The 12,697-nt window shown below is 42.3% G+C and overlaps 1 protein-coding gene across 1 annotated transcript in view; it reads left to right on the plus strand.

Annotated features, from left to right (window-relative positions):
* Positions 1-12,697, plus strand: part of Negr1 (neuronal growth regulator 1) — a 674,664-nt gene that overhangs the window by 549,009 nt on the left and 112,958 nt on the right. The window contains exon 6 of the mRNA XM_038311658.1: positions 453-604. Within this exon, the coding sequence (XP_038167586.1) occupies positions 453-604 (152 nt within the window). The remainder of the gene's footprint in view (positions 1-452; positions 605-12,697) is intronic.

Raw genomic sequence — 12,697 nt, forward strand, 5'->3', positions numbered from 1 at the left:
TTGTAACATGATTTTAGAGGAGTTACCCATGAATGTCATCTAAAATGTCTTAGGCTCCTATAAACCAGTCAACTTATGCAGATGTGATTGACCCAGCTTTTGGGCCAGTGTCTCTATCTATGTCCTTTTTCTTCTTCCTGGGCTTTGACAGATGAGAATCATTTGCTCTGCTGGGTTAATTTGTATACTAGGGAGAGTACACATGAAGATAAAGGTCTGGCTTGTCATGTAGCAAGCTAATCCATCGGAGCAAAGGACAGAACTTAAGCCTGCCTTTTTCAAATCCACCATAGTAAGAGAAGTGTTACAGAACAGAGCTAGCACCATGTTGCTGAGATCCTTGTAGAAGTGGTTACACTGTAGCTTACAGGTTTCCATAGCAACTCTGCGTAACCTGAGCTTGAAACTGATGTTCAAGATCCATACTTACTAGAGTGTATTCTGTCTTCCAGGCTCTTCAATGGCCAACAAGGAATCATCATTCAGAATTTTAGCACAAGGTCCATCCTCACAGTGACCAATGTGACACAGGAGCATTTCGGCAACTATACCTGTGTGGCTGCCAATAAACTGGGCACAACAAACGCGAGCCTGCCCCTCAACCGTAAGTAATGAAGTAATAAAGCATACTCCAGGAATGCAAGGCTTCTCTGCATGAGCAGAAATGAAGCCCAAGAATGAAGTGTGCTCACCTTAGGCCTTATCCTAATACAAGTACCTTAGAAGCTGGAAGTTTGTTCTGAAATTATCTGGGTGTTTGAGGACCTTATAATGAATACCTGTAAACCTCTACATATAAAACTGTCTTAGAGTTCTGTAACATCTGCCCTGGGGGATGTCACAGAAATAGTTGAAACACTTCTGATTGAACATGGTTAATAGGGATTGTCTGGTTTTGGTTTTGGTTTTTAAATGTTCTCTTTTGAGGCATGGAATAAGCCATGACTTGAGTTTACTCTTGGATGTTCTTTTAGACACTCATTGTGCCGTCACCAAACATTCACATGCTCTAAATAAAATGGAATAATGGCTAAACAATCATGGAGAAAGTATTCAGTCTGCCTACACAGCATGTTTAGTCAAAACTATATCGTGAAATACAATGTAGGGGTTGACTGAGATAAATGCTGCATTGTAGACACATCTTAACACAATGTGCTGTCTCTTGGTGAGTTTCAGCCAAGAGCAAGCAGGACCAAGCGGTCAAAATGGAAAGAGCATGGATTCACTGCTGCCTATAGAGTGTGGGCTCGTTCACAAAGCAGCATCTCCTGTCTAACAAAGGAAGTGTGAGATTGTTATTTAAAGAGTCTGTACTTATGTACATGGGTAAGAATTTGAGGCTTGCCATGTCTGAGCAGAATACTTTTGAGCATGTTCAGCTTAAGGTCAGAGATTTTAAAGGTAAGATGGTGAGCCCATCTGGGATGTGCTTAGCTCGGGGTCGGTGGCTTCTGTTCCAAAGACTGAAGAAGCAGACATGAGCACCTTTGGGCATGCTCCATTTTCTCCATAAGGTAGCAGATGAAAGGAAGGGATACTTTGAAACTATATTAGTGTATCTGCCCTCAAGGTGTCTGCCTGTCTTCAGAGCTCACACTAATGCATCTCAGGGACTAAAAGTGAATGAGCAGCAGGCCTGGGGAGCAGCAGGAGGGCAAAAACTACACTAATGCTCTTCTCAGCAATTGTGATTAGTAGCTTTTGGAACCTGAGTGATTCACAAGCGGTTACAGCCATAAAATACCACTCATTTTTGAATTGAGTCATTTTCAAAATATTCATAGCAGAATGCAGACCCAATGGCTTCCTCAGCTCCACAAGGTCATCTGAATTCCTCTCCTTCCAAAGTTAGCTTTCTAACTGTAGCATGGCACACACACTTATGTTAGCCTGTCGTGACAACTCACCTAGGAAAGCCACACACAGGGACATTCCGCCTTTGCAGAAACCAAAAGGGGATAAAAATGTTCCATCTCACTTAGAACCACATTGAAGTGTGCTTACATTATGATTTGTAAGCTCAGTACTTCCTAATATTTCTTAGTCCTGATTATGAAAGGAAAACATTCTCTGACATGTAATGGCCTTCTGTAAAATCCTTCCTAGGTTTTTCTCCTGAAGACAATTTTTATGGTGTCATGATTAGTAACAAAATATCAGGAGCCATTTGAGTCCTGATTTAATGTAAATCGTCATACTCCTGTGGCATATTATAAACATTTTATATGGCTCAAATACTCAAAAGACTGAAAGAATATGTGAATTTTAAAAGCAAAGAAAATTTGAGGGTTAACAGTACATTAACTAGCTACCAAAATTTGTAAATCACAGCCTATTTTTAAAAGCCAAGTAATAATAATGCTGACAAATTAGGAACAAATGTCACTCATTTAAATGTATGTGACTTTAAAAAGTGATTCAAATATGGAAATGAGGCTAGAATCAATATCTCTCTCTTCTCTCTTCTCTCTCTCTGTCTCTCTCTCTCTCTCTCTCTGTCTCTCTCTCTCCCCTCTCTCTCTCTCTCTCTTTCTCTCTCTCTCTCTCACACACACACACACACACACACACGCACACATCTTTCACTCCTAACCATGAACATGTTTCTAATAATTTGTTAATAAAGACAGAAAGGACAGACTTGGTCTGTAGCTGAGAGCCGGTCCTGGAAGTTGATGATGTGACTCTGTCTGTAGAACTCTGCCCTGCAATATCTGAAACTCTTCTGCACTAAGCATTTCTATTCTGTGCTATAATTGCTGTTCTTGTTTCAAGCTTTATTTCATTTTGTGTGGGAATAAAGATCAAATCCATGATTCCCACATCCTAGGAAGCAACACCTCCAACCGCTATAGTTATTTTTACACATTTTTGTAGCTGTCTGTTGAGCCCTGTGGTCTTTTAAACAACATCATTGTCCCACCAATCAGTTTAGCTGCCATATCATCAAGCACAGCGCCTACTATTTATGAGATAATTAGTAAATTTTTAATGAAGAAAGAAATTAAGCACCGAGTAAGGAAGACGAACGGATGAGCAGTTGTGCAGCTGTGGGCTTCCTCGTTAGCCTCTGGAGATGCCAACCCATGACATTTATTAGTACTCGGGCCCCTGCCAGATTCTATCCTAATTTCGTACAGGAATTTGTCCATTTAATCCTCACACAACTCAAAGCTGAGGTTCTCCTATCTCCTCTTTGCAGATAAGGAAACCTAGAAAGAGTATGTTAGGTGGCCGAGGTCGTCAGACTCAACCATGATGAAGTTAAAGCTTGAGCCCCTTGCTATGTGCTGCTCAGCCTCAAAGCTCTGAGTCATGCTACCCTGCTACCTAAATCTAAGAGCATAAAACCACCCACAGGATGAAGGATGATCATGGTCACTTTAAACATAGTTTAAAAATAATCTCTGTGTATAACTGTTCTTCTTATAGGTTTAGTCAGCTACTGTCTGTAGTCTTTAGGATAAAACTTGAGACTGTTTCAGTCTACTTTTGGTTTGCAAAATCTCTCATTTTCCAGATCATCAAAGAGATACAGGACAAGCTAAAAGTTCAGGGTGAGCCATAGGGCAGACTATGTAGGAGGGAAGCCAGTGCACTGGGCCATGAACATGTGTAAGGGAGGGGAGGGGAAGAGGAACAGAATATGTGTGAATGTGTGCATGTGTGTTATATCCTGAGGGTCAAACAGATTTTATTCAAATCTAAGTTTTATTACACATTGGATATGTGTGGCTCTGTGTAAGTTACATGGGTTTCAGATCCTTAGTTAACTCATTTTTAAATTGAGAACAATCATAGTTCCCACCTCACAGGGTAGGAATTTAGATAATGTCTTTAAAGTCCCTTTGTCTGGAACACAGGAGATAGTCATTGTTTACTGTATCATTATATATACTAACGCTTAGTTCAGTGCATCTGAAAGAACACTATGACATCCTGGTGATAAACGACTTCATCTGATGGCTGTCTATCTACTGCTTGCCCGAGGGCTTCTCTGGTAAACAATCCACTTGTGTGGGAAGGTGGAGGAAAGTAGGCTTGAAATAATCTCCTAAATCTAGCTCATAAGCTTGCCTCATGCTCTCTTAATGCAGTGACAGGGATTTGTGGATGTTAAATCAGCATTAAATGACCAGTCCACAGCACAACAGTTCAGGCATCTGGGATTTTCAAAGTGTGAAGATGGAATAACCCACAGTTCCTGTGGCTCTCATGTGGCTGATTCAGTCGTGGCAACCACTTTCAAGTACGTGTGTTGACAGCCTGCAGTGTTCAAAGCCAGAGGCCACGTGTTGGAGAGAGTGGAGTATACTTATCGCTTGAGGTTATATTGATAGTGTCCACTGCAGGAGTTCAGACAAGTGAGAGTAGAGAACCAGGACAGTAAGTGAGTCCAGTGCAGAACACTCAGCAGTACCACCTTGGAGTAGAGAAGGGGCTCCTAACCCAGTCCCAAGGGCCCTGAAGAGACTGTCCCCCTAGAGAAGCTGGGATCTCTATTTGAATTTTAAGCAACCAATATACAGCTCAAAACACCATCTGAGCCATCATTTTCTCCTTCTCCGAGGCAGAACTTTCAAAAGTTCACTTAACAATAATCACGAGCATAGAGTACAATGGCCCAGATGAGAGTTTGATGACTGGAGACCAGACAGGAGTCTGTGCTCCCAGAGTTAGGGGCAATAACTCAGTTGGTCTTGAAGAGAGAGTCATGAGGAACAGCTCATGTGATGGTGGGGAGGATGGAACAACCGGACCCAGTAGAGAGCTTGCCGGTGCTTTCCAGACACTGCGGTGAAGGGTAAGAACAGTGGGGCTGTGAAGGAAGCCTGGACTAACTGACAAGGGCAAGGACAGGCTCGCATAGGTGTTTCAACGTTATGCTTGGATTCATTGGATGGTTGTAAGAAAGGAATTATATAAGCAGATTGTATGACAGACTTTGTTAGATGGTGTGAGTTCTAAAGCCACACATAAACTTCAAATAATGTGGGTAAAGAAAAATAGAGCAGAACAAAGTTGCCAAGAGGCAAATTGAGAGATAATAAATTGGTGGGAGGTCGTGGCCAAGTCTGCTGAGAATAGGAACCGGTAGGGAGCAGGATTCTAGCTGACTCCCGGTTGTTAGTGTAGGTGACATTAACCAGCAGCAGAGAATTGATAGAGGACCATCACTTTAGCACTGGGGAAGATGTGGAGTTCATTTCAGACATTTTAGTGTGAGATAACATCATGTAGGCAGTTGGACTAGAGCTTCAGAAAGAGACATTCTAGAAGTTATCGGGACAGGATGAAGATTCAGAGATGAGAACAGGTCAGATTGCTCATAAACACATGAACACTGAACTACATTAAGGGAAGATAGCCAAACATCCCTGTAAAGTGAGAACAGCGGGGAGAAGCACCAGGCAGAGGAGAACCATGGAAGGCTAGGGGCAGCCAAGCCGTCTACCGCTCAGACCAGGAAGACTGATGATGAGCCACTGTGGTTAGCAGTTTCTCTAGAGCAATTTCTGTGGGAATCCGGGAGTAGCTGGCAAGTTTCTATAGACTGGGGTTACATAGAGATGTGGGAGTGAGATGGGTAAAATGCTCACTGTCTGGAGGTTAGACTGTGTAAAGGAGACTCACAGCCGTGCATCTGCTCTGCTGAGGCCAATGGCCTCCTGTCCAGTGCGGATGGGTGGCTCTCTGACTTGCAAAGCTGCTGCCCTGGCCTCGGTGAGTTTCCTATTCAGAATCAGCGCTGTTATCTGCATCCACCCCCTTTCACCTGACGCTTCTCTCTCCTAATTGAGTTCCAACATAAATAAAGAAGGGCTTTGATTTCCACAAGTCGCCCTCTCGGAACCCTTTCTCTTGAGGCTTTAGGTTGCAACTATAAAGGAAGCTATAATTTTAAGCAGAGATTTTAGTAATTTTGTCAATAAAATTACTTTAAACTTTTAGGTACAAGAGTACTCCTTGTCAAGTGAGAGGGAAAATAGACAATGAGAAAATGAGAAACAGGAGAGAGAGAGAGAGAGAGAGAGAGAGAGAGAGAGAGAGAGAGAGAGAGAGAGAGAAAGCACTCTACAGCCCTGTGTAGCTCAGTGCTCTAACATAATTCACAAAGGATGACTGGTGGCAGGTATCCATCATAGAATTTCTTATTAAGTGCAGACTCTGGGACTCAAAACCGCATGTTTTATTGTTGGCTTTCACCTGTATTCTGAGAAATGCAGAATTGTTCTGTGTCTGCTCCTTGAAGGAAGGAAACTGAGTGATCTCACCCTGCCATCTGTGGGTCCCATTCCTCAAGGACTGGCTGCTGTGTGAGAAGGGTCTCCATCTCCATAATCCTGTCTCTGAGGACCACCCATGGCAAGAACTTCACTCCTTGCATTCACCAAAAGCATATGTTGGCTTCAGGGTGTGTCTTTGCAAAAGTTGAACATCTATGGAGAAGTTGAGGAAAGAGTTGATTGGAGCAGAAGAAAGCTGTAGAAGCAAATGCAGTCATGATCCTCATGGCTCTGCGTTAATGCAGCTTTCTCCTGAGGCCATGCATGGGCAAATCCAGTCTGCATCAATACAGCTTTCTCTGAGACCCAGCGTGTGCCCATGCAACCCAGTCTGAAAAGCAACATAGAAAATGTTTACAGACTAGACAGGGACATTTCTGTGGCATGTGGGTGTCAACACCCCCATGCTAGAAGATAAGTCCTGGCAATGTTTGGGGGGAGGGAGCCTTCTTGCCTATGTGCCTACATCTGTTCAAAGACACACAGTGTTCTCTCTAGAAACATTGTACATTAAAACCTCCAAAGACTCAACAAAACTCCCCAACCTCGACAACCTTACTAGAGACCATAATGAATTTCCAATATTAAATGCTCTCATGAGAATTACTTTTCCACTCTCCAGAAGACCTCTAAGAGAGTATTTGTTCTCCGCCTATGTAATTTGATGGGAAATGTCTTCATTTGAAATGAAAACTCTGTCAATAGCTTCTCTAGGGAAGCCATAAGGATGCAGAGTGTGACAACCAGGTCTAGACTGGTACTGGCAGCTGCTCTCGTCACCTGGTGTGCCGGGTTCAGATTAGCTTCACTGGAAACTAATGCTTCCACTCTCCTGGTGTAGAATGTTCTTTTAAGGTGTGTTGATTTTGTTTACGCTTCCTTTGTTTAACTCTGTGAAGCTGTGATTCTTTGCTTGCCTAAAATCCCTGATTGTCCAATAAAGAGCTGAAGGGCCAGTAGTGAGGCAGATGGAAGGATAGGCAGGGCTGGCAGGCGGAAAGAACAAACAGGAGAAGGAGGAGGAATGAGAGAACAAGGAGAGGAGGACGCTAGGGGCCAACCACCAGGTAACCAGTCAGCCATGGAGTAAGAGTGAAAGTAAGATACACAGAAGCTGGAGAAAGATAAAAGCCCAGAGACAAAAAGGTAGATGAGATCATCTAAGAAAAACTGTCTAGAAACAAGCAAAGCTAAGGCCAGGCATTTATAAGTAAGAATAGGTCTCTCTGAGTGTGGTTTATTTGAGTGTTGGGTGGAGGGCTCCTAAAAAGTAAAGAGTAAAGCCCAACAATACTCTTACAACTTAAAAGGGGTAGGATTTCATTTTTGCTAAAAGATGAAGTCATCAGTTTACTTTTGGAGACTTCTGAGGATGCACTGTGATGTGTGACCTCAAAGGCCTTTATCCTTGTGGCTTTGAGATGTTAATAGGAAGGTTTTTCTAGGTGTTCTCAAAGTAAATATTGACAAGAATTAGTTTGGAGCTTGTTCACAAACTCGGATATAGCAACAAGAGTCTATGCAATGGCGTAGCATCTGGATCCATACAGCAAGATCAACACACAGTGAGAGCACTTGACTTTGTGGGAATGGAGACAAGAAGACCATTTCTCCCCAGATGATGGCTAGAGCTGGGATGAGTTCTCAAGAAGATGGGTGAACATAGCCATCGCAGACTACACCAAAAAGATGGCCCCTCCTGAGCCAAGGCAACAGAAGAGACTCCTGGAGTTTGGGGTGCTCCAGGCTACCAGATTGCTACCAGCATAAGCAAGCACAGATGCTGGCAACATTTAGCCATTTTTACCCATGGTAGAACTGTAGAGATGCAGACAAGGAGGGTCAGACCTCACAGATTCCATTTGGTGAAGCAAGAGAATCCCTCCTTCTCCCAAATGAAGCCTTCTTCAAATTCTTGCTGTGTCCAGTAATAAATAAGTTAATGGTGAAGATAAATTCTGAGAAAGACATCATGATTCATCACTCTCACAGGCTATATTCACACAAACATCAGTCATGTAAGCTACCACGCATCTAAGCTATGCAGTCCTTCTGTGGTTCAGTATGCTGTTCCTAGGACTCTGGTAAACAAACCATGAGGTTAAATCGAATCAACCAAGGGAAACATGAAGACTTAAGATAGCAATCAAGACATAGTAACTGTGAGATGTATATGAGAATTCTGCCAGACTAACACTACAGAATATTTCTTGTTATGGTCATTTTTCCTGAGTAGAGGGGAGTAAATTCTAAGCAATGGTTAGGAAGCATAGAAGTGAACAGGAGAGATGGCTTAGTGGTAAAGACACTGTCCGCTCTTGCAGAGGACCCAGCACCCTCATGATAATTCACAACCATCAATAACCCCATTCTCAGAGGACGCAAAAGTCTCTTCTGACCTCTGTGGGCACTGCATGCACGCGGTGCATAGATACCAAACAGGCAAGACACTAATATGCGTTACATATTTTTAAAGGGGAGAGAGGAGGAAGCACAGTCATTCATTAACATTCTCCAGGATTCTATGGAGTTTGTCATTATACTGTGACACTTTTATGTCACTCTGCAACAGGGTGCTTCCCATCCGTACCACTAAAAGCCAGCGAGAATGCAAAACGGTGATGATGCTATGACAACATTGGCATTACTAGACGTTGGCACTGTTAATAGAATTACGGGGCAGTCATCTCCCTTATGGTCCAACATTGGCTGAAGGTCACAGTGTCGAGGATGTACAACAAAGAGAACTGGAGCTAGCTTGGTTGATGTGGAATGAAGCCTGGGAGATCTCTCCCTTCTTGCTCTCTCACACAGGCACCGGGACAGTGAAGCCTGCCAAAATGCAAGAAATTCCAAAGAATTGGATTTGGAAATTTGTGTTCTAGAACAAACCATTTTCTTCACAGAAGAGACTGAAGGAGATGAACCAGTGCTCACACATAAGCATCCAAAGCTCACACACTCTCCGCTTTGAGTTAAGCAGATCTGAACTGAAGGATTTACGACAGTTCTCTCAATCTTTGAGTCTTATACATCTCACCTTGTTTTTATGGAGGGTTCTAAAATTAAATAGAATAAGGTTGAGAGATGTCTCAATTGGTTAAATTTTGATGTGTAAATAAAACTTAAGGAAGACACCTAAGGTCAACCTCTGACCTCTATAAACAAGACCATGCATGCATATGAATACCTGCACACAGGCATTTACAGACATACACACACACACACACACACACACACACATACACACACTACATATATCACAAAAATAAATAATAAAAGTGAACAGAACACTCTCAATAGCCCCTACACTACCTATTACAAAGTAAGTATGCATGAAACATCTACCTCCTTTTTCATCTTTTATTATAAATTATACAAATATGTATGGATAATCATAAACAGACTAAAGTCTGCATAAGCTGGATAGCTGTGACTTTGTCTCTCTAGGTATCCAAGCAAACAAAGCTGGTTCTTTACTTTGTTTCTTAATGCGCCAATGCATATAATTATGATACCATCCTTATTAGAATTATTAATTAAATCAGTCATGCACATAAGTATTCACTTGTAATGAGTGGAGGGAGTGGGCAGGTTGATTAGAGGGGCTGTAGGAGATTAATTACTCTACCGTTGTTTTTCTTCTGGGTTAAGAAGCAGTTTGACAAATGCATTTCAATCTGCTGTGAACAACACACGCTGCCCAGAGTTGACCAAGAGTCAGGAGGGAGAGAGAGAAGGAACTTTGATATTTTCCAACTGTTATCCATGAATCTTGAAAGGCTGCAAACTTATTGGAATTAAGGACCATAAAACGTAAGACTTTATTCATACCATATACCCAGATCCCAGAGGTCCATTGTTGAGATATTCTGCCCTACATTGAAGAGGCCTTTGTGTTCACCTATGTGGTCTCTGTCTCCTCATCCATAAGTGATAAGGCTATCTGAACCTCAGTATTCATCAGATGTAATGCTCTAAGGTGCTATGCACACTGAATATTTAGAGAAAGAGTAGAATGTATTGATTATTTTAAAGGTATATTTATACTAATATTTCCCATACTGTTTTTATCAGTGAACTCAAAATTACTTTTATTGGCTGAAAATATTTTACGTTTGAATGTGTTACAATCTGTGGTGAGTTTCAGGGTTTGTAGGGTGGCTTCAGCACTAGCCTTAATTTTCTGTCCTCTCCAGAGAATTCTGTTCCCTGGGATGCTGGGATGTTTTGCCAGCCTACAGTCTCTGAAAAGACCTGCTTTGGACCTAATGGTTTCCTATGTCATTTTACACAGCCCTAGTCCACGAACAGTGAGGTTCAAATGCATCCCTGTGAACATGCAAGAGGCCGCAGCTATGAGGCCTCTTGTAGAATGAAGCCATGACAGCATTTGAGTCCATAGTCAATGCATAGCCAGACCCTTCCCACAGCCAAGCGTTTCCGGGTGTCCTTCTGGAGGACACTGCCATATTTCTTTCTTGTTATTTATGAGAGATCTCGGAGAATCACACCACCATAATCCAAAATGCACCATGTTCCCAACAGCTGTGACCAGACCTGAAGCATGGCCTAAAGACCATGGCCACATGCAGCAAGCGGCAGATAAACAGCTTTTCAACCTGTACCCCTGTGTTTTCATTTTCTCTGAAAATGGAAATGTGGCCCCCTACTAAGAGACCCAGGCATATATGCCAACAAAAGTATTGTCGGTGCCGCTGTAACCAAACCCCTACTTTGCTTAGTATATGACATAATTATCAAACATTCTTCAGAAAGACAGAGTGGAGTGAAATTGGCTTCACTTTTTGTTTTCCCTTTAGACCTTTTTAATTTCCAGGTAAAGGCAGAAAGGGGAGACTACCGTGAATTCATTTGTAGTACCCCCAGCTGCCAGGGTGGTCACGGGAGACCTCTGCTCCTCCCTTGAGAGCCTATCCAGCATGGCCAAGGCATCCTTATGCAAAAGTGTGCTATTGGAATTTCTCTACAGACTCACGTTAACTTCCTGCCCGGTGTGCACTTCAATGAGATGTGATACATCAAACAAAAAAATGCCATTTTATCCTTGCTATCACCAGCGTTTAGATAGCGTGGACTTTTTCCAATTTTACCTTTAAAAGAAAAAACAAGCTTCAGTGTTCAAGAATTTTAATGCAAAGAAGCAACTGAGCTCCTAGCTCAGAGACATGGCTTTAGATCGCTTCCTACCCTTCCTTCCTTTGAGTTTGTAAAAGACTCAATCCAATTAGCACACATGTGGAAATGCCTAATTAGTGAGGCAGACCGAGATTGCTGCCAGAGCCAAGCAGGTCACTGTCAGCCACATGGAAGGAATTATAGTTTTCTGAAACTTCTTAAAGGAAGAACGAACAACATAGTTCTTGGAAACCAGCAGGAATCTGGTCAACAGTTTAAGAATCACCAGCTACAACTCCAGCGACATTTGTATTTCCTGTATTTTCTCTAAGACTCATGGTCCTTTAGGAGTGTGGCGGTCTATGGGTGGATGTGTGTTGTTCAATGTACAAAGACTATTGTCAGAGTGGAGAGATGCTCAGCTGTCAAGAGTGTCGCTGGTTCTTAAGAGTTTGGTTCCCAGCGTCGACATGAGGCAGCTCACGTCAGCCTACAGCTCCAGCTCTAGGGGGCTCACTGCCCCCTTCTGCCTTCTACAGGCACCTGCACACATGTGAGCAGACTTGCACATGCGTGTAAACAAAAACAAATTAATCTTAAGCCACGCATCCAGTGGCGTTGTGTGAGTTAGCACAAATTTGGCTTACATAAAGATTTAGGAGATGTGAGCAACATTTTTCAAACTTCGCTTACCTGGAAGAATATGTTGAGTGGGTTTATCTCTGTGCAGAGAGCAGAGCACATGCTGATGCTCGTCTCTGACACTGTGACACAGAATCACCTGCCAGCTACAACTGAAGAAACAGGATTGCTTTGCCGAGATCAATGTGTGTCACTGGTCAAACCCTCATGAGACTCTCCCCTAGACTTCTCTTTGCCAGTATATTCCTTCTCTTTTCTTCTCTTTATTCTCATTGTTTAAATTAATAAAAGAAATGAGATGAGGATGAAAATATTCCTCATTCTGATACCATTAATCAAAGTTTCATCTATTTTGGTTTTTTGTTTGTTTGTTTGTTTAACTTTGGTACTTTTAGGGTCTTTCCCATTGTTCTGTTTTTTTTTTTTTCATTTTCTCTAAACTCCAAGAGTCAATCAACTCCAAAGAAGACAGGCAGGTAGGCAACTGCCTCTGTAACCAGCAGTATAGATTTGGGGAGAACCAAACAGCCTCAGAATAGGCAAGTTCAAAATTGTTTTTGGAAGCTTCATCACTGAAAATGTAATCAGACTTGACTTACCCTGAATTGATTTAAGTGACAGCCTAA

The sequence above is a fragment of the Arvicola amphibius genome, chromosome 14, assembly GCF_903992535.2.
Source record: "Arvicola amphibius chromosome 14, mArvAmp1.2, whole genome shotgun sequence".
In the NCBI taxonomy this organism is placed as follows: Eukaryota; Metazoa; Chordata; class Mammalia; order Rodentia; family Cricetidae; genus Arvicola; species Arvicola amphibius.